This window comes from Sus scrofa, chromosome 1 (genome assembly GCF_054392235.1).
Source record: "Sus scrofa isolate SSC_HxYL_T2T_F1_AM1 chromosome 1, Sscrofa_HxYL_maternal_Yorkshire_Landrace_v2.0, whole genome shotgun sequence".
In the NCBI taxonomy this organism is placed as follows: domain Eukaryota; kingdom Metazoa; phylum Chordata; class Mammalia; order Artiodactyla; family Suidae; genus Sus; species Sus scrofa.
In genome coordinates this window covers 249411842-249431184 of record NC_139383.1, presented here as the reverse complement: position 1 = coordinate 249431184, position 19343 = coordinate 249411842, and the positions used below count along the sequence as shown (strand labels likewise).

General features: G+C 44.1%; 1 protein-coding gene across 7 annotated transcripts in view; it reads right to left on the bottom strand.

Annotated features, from left to right (window-relative positions):
- Positions 1-19282, bottom strand: part of DCAF10 (DDB1 and CUL4 associated factor 10) — a 65850-nt gene extending 46568 nt beyond the window's left edge. For 3 of the 7 annotated variants that reach the window (XM_084990181.1, XM_084990192.1, XM_084990150.1), the window contains exons 1-2: positions 19179-19282; positions 18676-18989 (exon numbers count right to left, since the gene is read on the bottom strand). Coding sequence is in view for 3 of the 7 variants with exons in the window: in XM_084990150.1 (XP_084846276.1) it covers positions 18676-18989; positions 19179-19220 (356 nt within the window). In the remaining 4 variants the exon portion in view is untranslated. Of the gene's footprint in view, positions 1-18675 lie in introns of all 7 variants that reach the window. The other 4 variants (XR_014824255.1, XM_021066212.2, XM_021066214.2 and 1 more) reach the window with 2 other exon arrangements.
- Between the last annotated feature and the right edge of the window lie 61 nt (positions 19283-19343).

Genomic DNA, 19343 nt, shown 5'->3' with positions numbered 1-19343 from the left:
AAAATATGGGATGCCACAAAAGCAGTTCTTAGAAGAAAGTTGATAGTGATACAGGCCTTCCTCAAAAAAGAAGAAAAATCTCAAATCAACAACTTAATCCACCACCTAAAAGAATTAGAAAAATAAGAACAAACAAAACCTAAAGTCAGCAGAAGGAAGGAAATCATAAAGATTGGAGAAAAAATTAATAAAATAGAAATTCGAAAAACAATAGAAAAAAAAAATCAATAGAACCAAGAATGGCTTCTTTGAAAGGGTAAAAAATGACAAACCTCTGGCCAGACTCACCAAGAAGAGGACAGAAAGAACTCAAATAAACAAAATAAGAAATGAAAAAGGAGAAATCTCAATAGATAACTGCAGAAATACAAAAAACCATAAGAGAATATTATGAACAATCATATGCCAACAAATTTGACAATCTAGAAGAACTGGACAAAAGTGCAGAACCAGATGGCTTCACAGGTAAATTCTACCAAACACACAAAGGAGAACTTATACCCATTCTTCTTAAGACTTTTCCAAAAGGCTGAAGAACGAACACACCCAAAGACATGCTATGAAGCCACCATCACCCTGATACCAAAACCAGACAAAGATACTACCAAAAAAGAAAATTACAGGCCAATATCTTTGATAAATATAGATGCAAAAATTCTCAACAGGAGTTCCCGTCGTGGCGCAGTGGTTAACGAATCCGACTAGGAACCATGAGGTTGCAGGTTCGGTCCCTGCCCTTGCTCAGTGGGTTAACGATCCGGCGTTGCCGTGAGCTGTGGTGTAGGTTGCAGACACAGCTCGGATCCTGCGTTGCTGTGGCTCTGGAGTAGGCCCGTGGCTACAGCTCCGATTCAACCCCTAGCCTGGGAACCTCCATATGCTGCGGGAGCGGCCCAGAGAAATAGCAAAAAGAGAAAAAAAAAAAAAAAAAAAATTCTCAACAAAATTTTAGCCAACCAAACTCAATACACCACAACCAAGTGGGGTTCATCCAAAGTTCACAAGGATGGTTCAACACAGGCAAATCAATCAATCTTGTACACCACATTAACAAAATAAGTCAAAAACTACATGATCATCTCAACAGATTCAGAAAAAACATTTGACAAAATCCAAAATCCATTCATGATAAAAACTCTTACCAAAGTAGGTAGAGGGAATACACCCTAACATAATAAAAGCCATTTATGACAAACCTACAGCATATATAATACTCAATGGAGAAAAGCTGAAACCCTTCCTACTAAAATCTGAGATAAGACAAGGATGCCCACTCTCACTACTTTTATTCAACATAGTATTGAAAGTCCTGGCCACAGCAATCAGACAAACAAAAGAAATAAAAGGTATCCAAACTGGAAAAGAGGTAAAACTGTCACTGTATGCAGATGAAATGATCCCTATAGAAAACGCTAAGGACTCCACACAACAACTAGTCGAACTGATCAACAAATTCAGCAAAGCAGCAGGATACAAGATTAACATTCAGCAAGCAGTTGTGCTCCTGTATACTAACAATGAAATATTAGAAAAGGAATATAAAAATACAATACCTTTTAAAATCACACCCCCCCCCAAATTAAATACCTAGGAATAAACCTAAGGACATGAAAGACCTATATGCTGAAAACTATAAAACATCAATTAAGGAAATTAAAAAGGATTCAAAGAAATGGAAAGATATTCCATGCTCCTGAAATGGAAGGATTAATAATGTTAAATGGTCATACACCCCAAAACAATCTACAGATTCAGGAGTTCCCGTTGTGGCGCAGTGGTTAATGAATCTGACTAGGAACCATGAGGTTGTGGGTTCAATCCCTGGCCTTGCTCAGTGGGTTAAGGATCCAGCGCTGCTGTGAGCTGTAGTGTGGGTCACAGATGCGGCTTGGATCCTGCATTGCTGTGGCTCTGGCATAGGCCGGTGGCTACAGCTCCAATTTGATCCCTAGCCTGGGAACCTCCATATGCCGCGGGAGCAGCTCAAGAAAAGGCAAAAAGACCAAAAAAAAAAAAAAAAAAAAAAAAAAATCTACAGATTCAATGCAATCTCTATCAAATTACCCATCACATTTTTCACAGAACTAGAACAAACAATCCAAAAATTTATATAGAACCATAAAAGACCCAGAATTGCTAAAGCAGGAGGCATAACTCTCTCAGACTTCAGACAATATTACAAAGCTACAGTCATTACGACAGTGTGGTACTGGTACAAAAACACACATATAGACCAATGGAACAGAATAGAGAACCCAGAAATAAATCCAGACACCTATGGTCAATTAATTTTCTACAAAAGAGGCAAGAATATAAAATGGGAAAAAGACAGTCTCTTCAGGAAGTGGTGCTGGGAAAACTGGACAGCCGCATGTAAACCAATGAAACTGGGACAGACTCTCACACCATGCACAAAAGTAAATTCAAAATGGCTTAAAGACTTAAATATAAGACAAGACACCATAAAACTCCTAGAAAATAACATAGGCAAAACATTCTCTGACAACAACTTTACAAATGCCTTACAAACCCAAGGCAACAGAAAAAAAAAATTAAAAAAAAAAAACAAAATAGACGGCACCTAATCAAACTGACAAGCTTTTTGCACAGCAAAGGAAACCATAAAAAGAAAAAAAGACAATGTATGGAATGAGAGAAAATAATTTCAAATGATGCAACTGACAAGGGCTTAATCTCTAAAATATACAAAGAACTCATACAACTCAACCGTAAAAATACAAAAAATCCAACTGAAAAATGGGCCAGCAGACCAATTGATCCGTAGGGGACTAGTCCTCCCGGCATGCCAAGGCAAGGACCCTGAGAGCACAACAGAATCCAGTGAGGCCCAGGAACCAGCAAAGGGAGCGCATCCTGTCAGACTGGTAAGAACCTGGGTTCAGGAGTTCCCGTCGTGGCGCAGTGGTTAACGAATCCGACTAGGAACCATGAGGTTGCGGGTTCGATCCCTGCCCTTGCTCAGTGGGTTAACGATCCGGCGTTGCCGTGAGCTGTGGTGTAGGTTGCAGACGCGGCTCGGATCCCGCGTTGCTGTGGCTCTGGCGTAGGTCAGTGGCTACAGCTCCGATTAGACCCCTAGCCTGGGAACCTCCATATGCCGCAGGAGGGGCCCAAGAAATAGCAAAAAGACAGAAAAAAAAAAGAACCTGGGTTCAATTTGGTAAGCCTGCCCCTAAGAGGCAGAAGGGGAACCTGATCACCTCCCAGAATTGCCCGAGTAGTCTCACATGAGACAAAACTGCGACTCTAAGGCACTGGGAGGAGGATTGGAGAGGTTGTATGAATGTAAGTGAATGAGAGAGAGGACGGGAGAGTTCCAACTCAACCAGATGGGCTGAAGCGAGTGTTGAGTCCCGATCCATGGTGATCCTCATACACCTTATGGTGGCTCTCTTTGGAGATGTCCTGACACTGGGGTTTATACAGTCCCACCAATGCTAAGAGGTGCCTGAAATATAAGAGGTGCCTGAAATATTTGCCCCAGGAGAGTGGCTGGAGACAGACAAAGCGATTGATTACTGCTTCCCTTTCCCTTCCTTGTGTGTGACTGTTGTCTTTTAGGGGGAGGAAATGGGTGGCAAACAGAGTAAACATACCGCCTTAGAGTGTATGATAAAAAATTTCAAGAAGGGATATTTAGGAGATTATGGTATTAAGTTGACTCCCAGAAAACTCCAGATGTTCTGTGAGATAGATTGGCCTTTGTTCAGGGTGGGTGGGCCTCCCAAGGGGTCACTAGATAAAGAACTAGTTAACAAAGTATTTAGAGTCATCACAGGTGACCCAGGACACCCAGACCAATTCCCTTACATTGACTGATGGCAAGACTTGGTCCTTTCTCAGCCACCTTGGCTAAAAGCCTGTCAGGAAGAAAACTATAAAATTATGATGGCTCAAATAACAGCCCCCTCAAAATACTGAAATGCTGACCAGAATCCAAGAAGCCCATTTTATCTGAGAACCAGAGGAAATTTCTCTACCTTATGCACCACTGTACCCTCCACTGTCGCCTACACTTCCAGCATTGGGGGCCATACCAGAGGTGGCTGCCTCCCCCAAGAGGAGCCCCTCCCCTGACTTACCCATGACATCACCAGTCACGACCTCTCCCAAGCCTCCAGTGCTAATCCTGTATACTCTGGCTGGAAGGCAACTGAGAAGTCGGGCCAGCAGGGATAGCCCTCTCCACCATGGTGCCAGGGGGCCCTACAGATGCCACTGAGGGAGACCAGAGGGCCTCTCTATTTTGATCAAGAGGGTCAAATTTGAAGAGGCCAATGTGTTTGTGTACCAACCCTTCACCACCACTGACCTTCTCAGTTGGAAAAATCATACTCCCTCCTACACTGAGAAGCCCCAGGCTACGATGGATCTAATGCAGTCCATCATTCAAACCCACAAGCCTACCTGGACTGATTGCCATCAGCTTCTCCTGACTCTGTTTAACACTGAATAATGGCACCAAATTACTCAGGCGGCTTTAAGATGGCTAGAAGAACACGTCCCGGCTGAAATAATAAATACACAGGCTTACACCCAGAGCCATTTCCCTGAGAAAAATCCTCCCTGGGACCCTAATGACACTCAGAAATTTCAGAAGAAGCTCTTTTAAATGGCATGAAGGAAGGGGCCGAGGTCAAGGAAGAAGCCGACGGGAGGACCACCTCACACCGAGATGAGACTGGGGCGAAAACCAATGTGCTCACTGCCATCAAGAAGGCCACTGGAAGAATGAATGCCCCCAGTGGTAAGAGAATTATTATCCAACTTCCGGACGGAGAGGGAAAGGCAAGGTGATTCAGGGACAGTACCAACCAGTGCAGCAACCATTGAGGCCCCCAAGAGTGACTTTATGGGTCTGGCTGCTATGGGAAACCATGAGGAAGACTAGGGCCATTCTATTAGGCCCCCAGGAACCCATGATCCAAATGACCAGAGGGGGCCGGCCCATTGACTTCATGGTGGATACCAGGGCAGAACATTCTGTGGTGACTCAACCCGTGGGCCCCCTCTCGTGGAGACAAATCACTATTGTGGGAGCCACTGGTGACCAAATCTGTCGCCCCGCCCCCTTTTCTTTGGTCTTTTTGCTTTTTTGAGGGCCGTTCCTGTGGCATATGGAGCTTCCCAGGCTAGGGGTTGAATCAGAGCTGTAGTCACCAGCCCACACCAGAGCCACAGCAATGTGGGATCCGAGCTGCGTCTGCGACCTACACCACAGCTCACGGCAATGTCGGATCCTTAACCCACTGAGCAAGGCCAGGGATCGAACCTGCAACCTCATGGTTCCTAGTTGGATTCGTTAACCACTGCGCCACAACGGGAACTCCATCATCGCCCTTTTTTTTTACTACCTTGATGTGCAATCTGGGTGGCCATGAAGTTATACACAAATCCCTATACCTCCCTGACTGCCCTGTGGCTTTGATAGGTCAGGACTTATTGGGAAAGCTACAGACCCAGATAACTTTCACCTCCCATGGCCAAACGGCCTTGACTCTAGGGAAGCCAGGGGCAAATATTATGACTCTCACAGTCCCCTGAGGAGAAGAATGGCGCCTCTATGGTCTTGCAGGGAGGCCATGGCCAAGACCCGAGCTTCCTTTTAAGCTACCTGGGATAGGCTGAAGACAGGCCCCTTGGACTCCCGGAACATACCCCCAATAGTAGTAGAACTAAAACGAGGGGTTGAGCCTGCCTGCCAGAAACAATATTTTATTCCCCATGGAGCACAAATAGGGACTCAGAAACATCTGGAGAGACTTCTAAAATATGGGATCCTCCGACCCTACCTGTCATCTTGGAACACGCCTCTCCTGCTGGTTCAAAAACCAGGGACAGACGACTACCAGCCAGTTCAAGACCTGTGAGCGGTAAGTAAACCAAGCCACATGACCCTGCACCCAGTCATCCCTAATCCCTACACTCTCTTGGGCCTTATCCCCACCAAAGCTGCCTTCTTTACATGTGTGGACCTCAAAGATGCCTTCTTCTGCATCTGCCTGGCTCCTTAGAGTTAACCAATTTTTGCCTTCCAATGGCAGAATCTGGAGGATGGTGACAAAGGTCAGCTGACCTGGACCAGGTTTCCTCAAGGATTCAAGAACTCTCCAACCCATCTTGGGTACTGCATTAGCCTCTGACTTAAAGGCCTTCCCAGCAGGCCAGTATGGCTGTATGGTGCTCCAGTATGTAGACAATTTGCTACCTGGCAGACAAAGGAAAGTTGTATGGAAGGGACACGTCTGCTTCTCGCTTTATGGGAGGCTGGCTACAAGGTTTCAAGGAAAAAGGCCTAGATCTGTCAAGGAAAAGTTAAATACCTTGGCTTTCACCTATCCCAGGGACGTCAACTTGGCCCAGAGAGAAAGCAGGCTGTCTGCTCAATCCCAGTTCCCTCCACCCGACGTAAGGTTTGAGAATTTCTCAGGGCTGTAGGTTTCTGCAGGATCTGGGTACCCAACTTATCCACTTTAGCGAAACCCCTTTATGAGGCCACAAAGGGGGTGTAGTGGGAACCTCTGTTGTGGGAATAAGTGCAACAAAAGGCTTTTAAAGAGATCAAGTGATCCCTCTCCAACACACCTGGCTTGGGACTGTCAGGAATCTCTAAGCCCTTTTTCTTGTACGTGCACAAGCACACTGGGGTGGCAGTAGAGGTCTTAACTCAAATGCTGGGGTCATGGCATCATCCAGTGGCATATCTTTCCAAGCAACTTGACTCCATTGCCCAAGGATGGCCACCCTGCCTGCGGGCACTTGCAGCCACAGCACTCTTAGTGTCGGAAACTGATAAATTGACTATGGAACAAGAACTAACAGTCTAAGTGTCACATTCAGTGCCGACATTAATGGAGAAGGGACAATACTAGCTAACTAACACCCAGATGGTCAAATATCAGGGAATGTTATGTGAAAATCCGTGCATTCACCTGGAGGTGGTGAGGACCTTAAACCTGCAACCCTACTACTTGTTGGGCCAGGGCAGCCAGATCATGACTGTATTGAAGTCACGGATGAGGTATTTTCCAGCCGACCAAATTTAACAGACCAGCCCCTTGAAGACTCAGATGCTGAATATTTCACTGATGGTAGTAGCTTTGTAAAAGAGGGAGAACGCCTTGCTGGGTATTCCATGGTGACCCTACATTCCACCACTGAAGCAAAAGTTCTGCCAAAAGGGACTTCCATGCAAAAGGCAGAACTCATCACACTGAGCTCTCTGACTGGCAGCAGGGATACATGTCAATATATACACCGACTGCAAATACGCCTTCACCACCCTCCATGTACATGGGTCTCTATATAAAGAAAAGAGGCTAATCGACTCAGGAGGGAAGGATATAAAGTATGGCAAAGAGATCCTTGACCTCTTAGACACTGTATGGGCCCCTAAAAAGGTGGCAGTCATACACTGTCGGGGACATCAAAGAGGGACCACCACAGTTGCTTGGGGAAACCGTAAAGCAGACCAAGAAGCAAATCTCACAGCCTCCAAAGGGACGAAAGAATTCAGCGGCTCTGATAGCCGCACTGCTCCCTAGTCCATTGGCAGAATGGGATCCAGATTACTCACATTATGAAAACACCTGGTTCCAAACTGAGACTGGAAACTACCTCCCAGGTGAATGCTGGAAATTTGAAGACGGCTGAATTGCAATTCTTGAGACCCAAGCCCCAGCCTTTGTCAAACAATTGCATCAGGAGACTCACACTGGCCAAATGGCTCTCGAGACCACACTGGGCCCACACTTCTACATACCTCGGCTTGCCAGCACAGCCCAGGTAATACGCGAGCAGTGTGAAACGTGTGCCCGGAATAACCCGCGTCAGGGGCCTAGGGCCACCCATGGAATACAGAGTGTTGGAGGGGCCCCATTCGAAAATACAATTGTGGATTTCACTGAGCTTCCCTGAGTCCGAGGCTTTAAGTATCTGTTAGTCTTTGTGTGTACATTCTCAGGTTGGATAGACGCCTTCCCAACTCGCACAGAGAAGGCACATGAGGTGGCCTGATTCCTCCTAAAGGAAATCATTCCCTGGTTTGTGATTCCAATCACCACTGGATTGGACAATGGGCCAGCATTTGTGGTGGAGGTAGTGCAACTGGTGGCAAAGGGATTAAAAATCACCTGGAAGTTGCACACAGCCTATCGGCCCCAGAGCTCCGGAAAGGTGAGACAGATGAATCGGACTCTAAAATTACAATTAAGCAAACTGTGCCAGGAGACACACTTGCATTGGGACCAGCTCATGCCAGTAGCCTTGCTAAAAATTAGGTCCAGCCCTACTAAGCAGACTGGGTTTTCCCCTGATGAAATCTGCTATGGGCGCCCCCTCCTCTCATTAAGGGTATAAGGGGGGACTTAAAGGAACTAGGGAACCTTACCCTGAGGCAACAGATGCAGGCACTAGGTTCCACCCTGGCCACCCTCCATCAGTGGGTTAGGGAACGATTACCTGTAAGCCTAACCACAGACACCCAGCCCTTCAAACCAGGGGATGCTGCTATATGGGTAAAAGAGTTCAATGTCCAGCATTAAAACCTCTTTGGAGGGGCCCATGTACTGTCATTTTATCCACCCCTACTTCAGTAAAGGTGGCAGAAGTGGCTCCTTGGACCCACCACAGCAGAGCAAAACCAGCATCTCGAGATGGAGTGCATCGCTGATCCCTCAACACTGTTCAAGCTGACCATCTGAAAGAAACAAGCTGCAGCTTAGAAACCCATGAGGATGACAGCCCTGCTCTAGTCACTCTAGAAGCTGACTGTCTACACATGGCAGGAGCTTGAGGAGTCAGCCACCAGAGAGGATAAATAGACTGTATCCATTCCTCATTTCAGTCCCTTTACTGTGATGTACTGCCATCCCTTGTACCTGTCTGTTATTGTGGTCATTGTCCTAATCTTTGCAATAGGCTGGTGGAAACTGCTCCGGCCAATTGGAAATGTGGCAAAAGGTCCCTGCTTGCACTCTGCTTCCTCTTCTGTGTAGGATATTTTGTTGTTATTGGTTGCTTCTGGTCTGAGCCTCTTTTGCCCCTCTTGTAGACTCAAATTCCACCCCTTCTGATAAGTGTATGGGGAAGATTTCGTATCAAGGGAAGGTTGGATTGTCCCTCACCTCCAATTCCTACCAACCACCTGCTTGTTATCGAGGTACCACCCCCACCCTTTGCATATACAATGGTAAAAGTTATTGGATGGGATGGATAAAAACAAAATACCTGGAGGGGCACACTTGCCAGGGACCAAAGAGAAGGGGAATAGGGGCTTGGGCCTGTTGGACATATAGCGGACACTGAGGCATGTCTGATGGAGGGGAAGTTCAGGACCAGGCCCAGGCCCAGCTAGTCACAGATATACAAAAACTATACAAAAGATAAAACAATAGGCAGGCCCAAGGCCCCTGCAATCGGGGTCCAGCCTAGTCTATGACCAACTCAGGAAGGACCTGGGTCCAGACGTGGACTTCCCTACCTAGGGACGAATCTTTTCACTGACCTAGCTGAAAGGATTGCCCATGAATTCAATGTCACTGATTGTTGGGTCTGTGGAGGGACCCTTATGAGTGAAGAATGGCCTTGGAAGGGGACCAGCCTAAATGCACTCCACTTACTTCAATGGAATCATTCCATAACAGAGAGAGAAAACAATTGGTGCCAAAGTTGGGTCTTGGCCTCAGAGGTAATTGGAGAAAAATGCATTGGTAGGACAGGACCCGGTTACACACAATGGGTAGGAGAAACTCCAGGCAAAAGAAGGCTTTCTTGGAACTCTACCAGCTTTGAGGGGTAGCCAAACATTTCTACCTGGCATTGGGCCCTGGCATCCATGGTTAACACCTTCCAGTGCCAATCCTCTCCCTATCAAGTCATAGTCAACTGTACTACACAAACTGAGGAGGCCAATCATTCCATTGCATACGTGAAATAAGTAAACACTGGGACAACCTTACTCTTAGCAACCCCGAACACTGGAGGGCACCTGATGGACTGTTTTGGATATGTGGTAAAAGAGCATATCCACAACTCCCTGCTCGATAGAAAGGGAGCTGCACCATCAGAATAATCCAACCAGGATTCTTCCTCCTACCTAACCAGGAGGAAGAAAAATTAGGGACTCTCCTTTATCAGAGCCTAAAGGTTAGAACCAGAAGGAGCCCTGTGACAGGAAGACAACAAAGATGAGGGGAAAATGAGTGGCCACCCCAGAGGATTATTGAGACATATGGTCCAGCCACTTGGGCACAAGATGGGAGTTGGGGCTAACAAATCCCTATATATATATGCTTAATCAAATCATCAGGTTACAGGTGGTACTGGAAATTATTACTAACCAAACAGCCGAAGCCCTAGAACTCGTGGCAAAACAACAATAGTAGATGTGCTCAGCTATTTACCAGAACTGCCTAGCCTTAGATTACCTATTAGCAGAAGAAGGAGGGGTATGCGGAAAATTTAATCAATCCGACTGCTGCCTCCAGATAGATGACAATGGCCAGGCCATGACTAACATAGCCACAAACATCAGAAAAGTGGCTCATGTCCCCATACAGACTTGGAAAGGCTGAAACCCCAGAAAGCTATTCGGGGGATGGTTTTCAACCTTTGGGGGATTCAAAACCCTCATAGGTATCATGCTCCTGAACTTGGGAGGCTGTTTGATATTACCCTGTCTGGCTCCCCTAGTTATAAGATCTGTCTCTAGCCTCATTGAGACCATGGTCAAAAGGAAAATGGCATCATGCATGTGATGATGCTATGGAAATATAAACCCCTAGCCCAAGATGATGCTCTTTAACCCTGAGAGAGGGATCAGAACATCAAAGGGGGCAATGTAGTGGGGAGGGGGAGAGGGTGTCTCAGAACAAAGGGAAGGCAATGTGCACCATCAGCATCTATGTGCACATCTGCAGTTCTGTGACAGTATAACATAACTGGTATCCATGTGCACAGGCATATCTGTGTAACATGACCTATCCACTCAGAAGTTACAGAATGCTTGTTACCTTATAAGGGGGACAAAGGGACCAAGATGTAGCAGGAAACCTAATGGGGATGTATAAGCAACACCCCGCTGCATTAGGGGCTCAGCCTCTGGATACAAATCCGCTAAGCCTGTGCCAGCATGAATAAACACTGCTTCCTGGCAAAGGCCTCAGTGTCCTGTCTTTCTATACGTGAGTCCTACTATACTCAGCCATAAAAAAGAATAAAATAATGCCATTTGCAGCAACATGGATGGAACTAGAAACTCTCATACTAAGTGAAATAAGTCAGAAAGAGAAAGACAAATATCATATGATATCATCTGTATCTAGAATCTAATATATGGCACAAATGAACCTATTTACAGAAAAGAAACAAACTCATGGACTTGGAGAACAGACTTGTGGTTGCCAAGGGGGAGGAGGAGGGAGTGGGATAGACTGGGAGTTAGGGGTTAGTAGATGCAAATTATTGCTTTGGGAGTGGATAAGCAATGAGATCCTGCTGTATAGCACAAGGAACTATATCTAGCCACTTGTGATGGAACATGATGGAGGATAATTTAAGGAAAAAAAATGTACATATATGTATATATATGACTGGGTCACTCTGCTATACAGCAGAAACTGACAGAACATTGTAAATCAACTATAATGGAAAAATTAAAAATCTTAAAAAATTAAAAATACAATGAAACAAAATAAACCCAGGGAGGAACAGCCCAAGACACGTATTAATCAAACTGACCAAATTAAAGACAAAAAGAAAATACTGAAAGTAGCTAAGGAAAAAAAATAAATAACATATGAGGGAACCCTGATAAAGCTGATTATCAGGGTTAATCAAAATGATGCAAGACATTGGAAACAAACTGGAGGCAAAGATTGATAATTTACAGCAAACACTGAGCAAAAAAATACAAGATTTAAAACTTAAGCAAGCAGAGATGCAAAATACAAAAACTGATATAAAAAAAAATCATTAGAAGCAACCAACAGCAGAATATAGGAGGCAGAAGAATGAATAAGCAAGGTGGAGGGCAGACTAGTGGAAATGCCTTAATGTGGAACAGAAAATAGAAAAAAGATTGAAAAGAAACAAAGATGGTCTAAGAGAACTCTGGGGCAACATTAAAAGCACCAACATGTGTATTATAGGGCTGCTAGAAGGTGAAGAGAGAGAGAAAGGGACAGAAAAAATATTCAAAGAGATAATAGCCGAAAACTTCCCTAACACGGGAAAGGAACCACTCACTCAAATCCAGGAAGCACAACGAGTACCATATAAAATAAACCCAAGGAGGAACACACCAAGACAAATATTAATCAAACTGATCAAAATTAAAGACAAAGAGAAAATATTGAAAGCAGCTAGGGAAAAGAACAAATAATATACAAGGGAAACCAAATAAGGTTACCAGCAGAATTTTCAGCAGAAACTGCAGGCACAATATGCGTGTGATGAAAGAAAAAAGCCTCCAACCAAGATTACTCTACCCAGCAAGGCTCTCATTCAGATTTGAAGGAGAAATCAAAAGCTTTACAGACAAACAAAAGCTAAGAGAATTCAGCAACACTAAACCAGCTTTACCACAAATACTAAAGGAACTTCTCTAGGCAGAAAAGAAAAGGCCACAACTAGAAACAAAAATACTACAAATGATAAGAATCATCAATAAAGGCATACATATAGTAAAGGTAGGAAATCATCCATGCACAAATGTGCTACCAAAATCAGAAATCATGAGGAGAAAAGGGTACAAAATGCAGGACACTGGAGATACACTTGCAATTAAGAGACCAACAACTTGAAACAATTTCATATATATCAAAACTCTGGGGTAACTGCAAGCCAAAAATCTATCACACATACAAGAAAAATCAACTCAAGTACAACACTAAAGATAGTCATCAAACCACAAGAAGAGAGAACAAGAGAAGAAGGGAAGAAAAAAGACCAACAAAAACAAATCCAAAACAGTTAATAAAATGGCAATAAGAACATACATATCAATAACTACCTTAAATGTACATGGACTAAATGCCCCAACCAAAAGACAAAGACTGGTTGAATGATACAAAAACAAGAACCATATACATGCTGTCTTCGAGAGACCCACCCATTTCTAGGGACACATATGAATACAAAGTGAGAGGATGGAAGAAAGTATTCCATGCAAATAGGAATCACAAGAAAGCTGGAGAAGCAATACTCATTTCAGACAAAATAGACCTTAAAAATAAAGAATATTATAAGAGACAAAGAAGGACATTACATAATGATCAAAGGATCAATCCAAGAAGATATAACAATTATAAATATATAGAAATCATAGAGGAAACTAAAAAATACTTAGAAACAAATAACAAAGACACAACAATCCAAAACTAATGGGATGCAACAAAAGCAGTTCTAAGAGGGAAGTTTATGGCTATGCAAGCCTACCTCAGGAAATAAGGAAAATCTCAAATAAACAACCTAACTTTACATCTCAAGCAAGTAGAGAAAGAAGAACAGACAAAACCCAACATTAGCAGAAGGAAAGAAATCATAAATATCAGAACAGAAATAAATGAAATAGAAATGAAGAAAGCCACAGAAAAGAGCAATGAAACTAAAAAGCTGGTTTTTGAAAAGATCAACAAATCCTCAGCAGGATTCATTAAGGAAAAAAAAGAGGACTCAAGTCAATAAAATTAGAAATGAAAAAGGAGAAGTTACAATACACATCACAGAAATACAAAGGATCATAAGAGACTACTACGAGCAATTATATGCCAATAAAATGGACAACTTAGAAGAAATGCACAAATACTTAGAAAAGTACAATCCCCAAGATTAAACCAAGACAAAAGAAGAAAGATGAATGGACCAATCACAAGTACTGAAACTGAAAATGTGACTAAAAAGCTTGCAACAAACAAAAGTCCAGGACAAGATGGCTTCACAGGCGAATATTTAGAGAAGAGATAATACCTATTCTTCTGAAACTATTCCCAAAAACTGCAGAGGAAGACACACTTCCAAACTCATTCTATGAGGCCACCATCATCCTGATGCAAAAACCAGACAAAGATACAAAACAAACAAAAATGAAAAGAAAAGAAAAAAGAAAGAAAGAAAATTACAGGCTAATATCACTTATGAACACAGATGCAAAAATTCTCACAAGATGCTAGCAAACAGAATCCAACAATGCACTGGATTGTACACCATGATCAAGTGGAATTAATTTCAGGGATGCAAGGATTTTTCAATATCCACAAATCAATCAGTGTGACACAACACATTACAAATTGCAGAATAAAACCATATGATCCTCTCAACAGATGCAGAAAAAGCTTTTGACCAAATCCCAATTCCGATAAAAACTCTCCAGCATTGCTGTGGCTCTGGCATAGGCCAGCAGCTACAGCTCCAATTAGACCCCTAGCCTGGGAACCTCCATATGCCGCAGGAGTGGCCCAAGAAATAGCAAAAAAAGACAGAAAAACAAAAACAACTCTCCAGAAAGTGGGCATAGAGGGAACCTACCTCAACATAATAAATGCCATATGTGACAAACCCACAGCTAACATCATTCTTAACAGTGAAAAGCTGAAAGAATTCCCGCTAAGATCAGGAATAAGACAAGGATGTCTGCTCTTGCCACTACTATTCAATACGGCTTTGGAAGTCCTAGCCATGGCAATCATGGACGAAAAAGAAAAGGAATCCAAATTGGAAAGGAAGAAGTAAAACTATTTCTGTTTGCAGATGACATGATATTATACCTAGAAAAAAATCCTAAAGATGCTACAAGAAAACTGTTAGGGCTCATCAATGAATTTGGTAAAGTTGCAGGTTACAAAATTAATACACAGAAATCAACGCACTTCTATATATACTAAGAATGAAAGATCAGAAAAAGACAATCCCATTTACCATCACATCGAAAAGAATAAAACACCTAGGAATAAACCTATCTAAAGAGATAAAACACCTGTACTCTGAAAACTATAAGATGCTGATGTAAGAAATCAAAGCTGAAACACATGGAAAAATATGCCATGCTCTTCCTATATACAATAGCCAAGACATAGAAACAACCTAAATGTCCACTGACAGAATAGTGGATAAAGAAAATATGGTACATATACACAATGGAATATTACTCAGCCATTAAAAAGAAAGAAATAACGGCATTTACAGCAACATGGATGGACCTAGAAATTATCATGCTAAGTGAAGTTAGTCAGACAATGAGACACTAACATCAAATGCTATCACTTACATGTGGAATCTAAAAAAAAAGGACACAACGAACTTCTTTGCAGAACGGATACTGACTCACAGACTTTGAAAAACTTATGGTTTCCAAAGGAGACAGGTTGGGGGGGTAGGAGGGATGGGCTGAGGGTTTGTGATAGAAATGCTGTAAAATTTGGTTGTGATGATTGTTGTACACCTATAAATATAATAAAATGCATTAAGTAATTTTAAAAAATACCATGCTCTTGGATTGCAAGAATCAATATTGTCAAATGGCAATCTACAGATTCAATGTAATCTCTATCGAATTACCAATGGCATTTTTCCACAAAACTAGAACAAAATATTTTCAAGTTTTTTTGGAAGCATGAAAGACCCAGAATAGCCAAAGCCATCCTGAGAAAGAAACAAAATGGAGCTGGAGGAATCAGGCTCCCTGACTTTAGACTATTCTACAAAGCTAGTCATTTAAACATCATGGTACTGGCACAAAAACAGAAATGCAGATCAGTGGAACAGGATAGAAAGCCCAGAATTAAAACCATGCACCTACCCACGGTCAACTAATCTACGACAAGGAGGCAAGAATACACAATGGGGAAAAGACAGTCCCTTCAACAAATGGTGCTGGGAAATCTGGACAGCTACACGTAAAAGAATGAAATTAGAATGCTCCCAAACACAAAAATAAACTCAAAATGGATTAAAGACCTAAATATAAGAATAGATACAATAAAACTCTTAAACATAGGCCGAACACTCTCTGATCTAAACCGCAGCAGCATCTTCTCAGATTCACCTCCTAGAGTAATGACAATAAAAACAAAAATAAACAGATGGGACCGAATTAATTAAATTTAAAAGTTTTTGTGGAGTTTCCTTCGTGGCTCAGCCGTTAACAAACCTGACTAGGATCCATGAGGATGTGGGTTCGATCCTTGGCCTCACTCAGTGGGTTAAGGATCCAGCATTGCTGTGAGCTGTGGTATAGGTCACAGACACGTCTTGGATCCTGAGTTGCTATGGCTGTGGCATAGGCTGGCAGCTGTAGCTGCAATTTGATCCCTAGCCTGGAACTTCCATATGCCACAGGTGCAGCCCTAAAAAGAAAAATAAAAAGTTTTTGCATTGCAAAGGCAACCCTAAACAAAACGAAAAGACAACCCACAGAATGAGAGAAGATATTTGCAAATGAAGAGACTGACAAGGGATTAATCTCCAAAATTTATAAACTCCTCCCGCAGCTCAATACCAAAAAAAACCCAAACAACCCCATCAAAAAAATGGGCAAGAAGATCTAAACAGACAATTCTCCAAAGAAGGCAGACAGATGGCCAAAAAACACAAGAAAAGATGTTCAATATCACTAATTACTAGAGAACTGCAAATCAAAACTACTGTGAGGTACTACCTTACACTAGCCAGAATGGCCATCATCAAAAAGCCTGCAAACAATAATTGCTGGAGAGGGTATAGAGAAAAGGGAACCCTCTCACACCATTGGTGGGAATGTAAACTAGTGCAACCACTACGGAAAACAGTAAGGAGATTCCTCAAAAACTAAAAATAGAGAATTACCATTTGCTCCCACAATCCCACTCCTGGGCATCTATCCAGAGAAAACCATGACTTGAAAAGATACATGTACTTCAATGTTCACTGCAGCACTATATACAATAGCCAATACATGAAAGCAACTTAAAATTAAATGTCCACGGAGAGAGGAGAGGATAAAGAAGTTGTGGTACATATACACAATGCAATATGACTCAGCCATAAAAAGGAAATGAAATACTGGCATTTGCAGTAACACGGATGGACCTAGAAATCATCATGCTAAGTGAAGTTAGTGAGACACAAATGTCACATGCTATCACTTATATGTGGAATCTAAATATAGGATACAATGAACTTCTTTGCACAACAGAAACTGACTCACAGACTTTGAAAACCTTATGGTTACCAAAGGAGACAGGTTGTGGGGGCAGGGATGGGTCGCGAGACAGGGATGGCAGTGTTGTAAAACTCCGTTGGGATGATGGTTGTACAACTATATAATAAAATTCATTGAGTTAAAAACAAAAAGAAAAAAAGGATTTGCAGCAGTGAAATGGAATAGGATATAACTGCCCAGTGATTTCAGATTCTGTTACTTTGCTCCTTTATTAGCATATTTTATGTCTTTCTTCAGGCACAATTTTCTACTTTGTTAACCTATCATCTTTCAGCTTCTCTAACATGACATGCTGCCCCTCCAACCACAGGTGCTTTGACATACCAGTTCCTCTATCTGAAATATTTCTATCCCCTCCTCAACACTATCTTGACTCATCTACTCATTTTTTTAATCTTGGTTGAGTGTCACTTTCTTAAGGAAACCCTGAACACCCTGGTCCACAACAGGTTCTTTCAAGCTTTCACCTCAATTAAAAAATATATATATTATAAAATTTCTTAGTATGTTTATTAATATCTAGTTGAATCAATAGGTCCCAAGTCCAAGGAAAGCGGTGCCTTTACTGGTTTGTTCACCAATGCCACCTCTGCCTGTGGAACACAGTGAGTGCTCAATAAATACTTGCTGCATGAGGGAACGAATGAATGAACAAAGAAGGAAATGATTAGGAATCCAGAAGACTTGATCAGGTAAAGGTTGTATTATCTATGTTCTCTCATGGTGGAAATGTGTGAATTTTTTTCCCCTTTGTTTGCTGTTGAACTTGTCCACGTACTCACAAAACGATTTAAAAAATATTTATCACTTTGAAAATTCCCTATAGCTCAAAGTAAACCAAGGCCAAACACGGAATATCTAATTAGCCAGGAAAAAGGCTGTATACCCTTAACAGAAGCATGCGGTCTAGCCTCAGAACTTCACAGATGCCCCACAAAACACCTCTCTGCAGCGTCTTAGTATCTTACTGGAGCAAAGGAACGAAGAAAACCGGACTTGTCTCCCCAGGGCAAGTCAGGCACAGGGTACAGGGAGTCTGCAGACTCCCTTAGCCTTGATCAAGCTTATTTAGATAGGAAAGAAACAAGCCTAGGTAGGGTGACAGGGAAAGAATGGGCATTTATCCAAAGTGTGTTTACCAAGCATCTATGGTACACCAGAAAACCCTAGTTCTGGACTGGCTCTGACAGATGTGATGAGGGGCTTTAGGCACCACTCCTTCACAGAGCTCTGGTCCTGAAGGTGAGCAAACAGCACGGGCTCACCTACCTCCAGGGGCTGGATGAGGCCTTCAAAAGCGATACAGCGCTTCACAAAGAGCCAGAGGCACGAAGGCCGGCTGCCCTAAACGGACTCCCAAACCCCAGCTCGGGTCGAGCCAGCGGGACCCGGGCAGCGGCCCACCTGCAGCCGCGCCAGGCGAGGCGGGCCTCCACCCTCCGAGGGGCTGCGCTTACCCGTCGGGAGAGTACTCGAGATTGAAGACCGCCCCGTGGGTGCGGGTGCTGAGGTATACCGAGTCCGCGGGATGGATGGAACCATAGAGGTTAGTCATGGTGCGGAAATTGTCCCGCGCCGGGTCCACGAACAGCCCGCGGCCCAGGCTGCGCTCTCTCAGCCACCCGAACAGCCGGGCGCCAGGAACCCCCAGGACGGCGCCGAGGCTGTACCGGCGTCCAGCCCGGCAGTCTGGCCCGGGTCGCCGGCGGGGCGGGGAGGGCGGTGACGGCTCTCCCGGGGCGGAAGCGGCTGAGGACTCTAGAGCTCCGGGCTGCCGGAGCTCCCCAGCGCGCCCGGCTGGGAGCAGCGAGGGGGCGCACGGGCGGGGAGGGCTCCCGCAGGGCGATGGGGGAGGGGCGGCGTCAGCCCCCGGCTGAGGGGGCGCGGGAGGGGAAGGGAGCGGGCCGGCGGCTGCCCCCTGCCTCCCGTGCGGTGCCGGCTCCTCAGCCCTGGCCCCGGCCGCCTCGTCCCCTCCGGGGCTACCCGGCCCGAAGGGAAACATGACCAGCGCCCCCCGCCCCGGGCCACTGCCCTGCCGGCCGACACCTCAGCGCTCCCGCTCCTGCCGCCACTTCCGGCGTGCAGCTGCCTAACTCTGCCGGCTGGGAAACGCGCACCGCCCCTC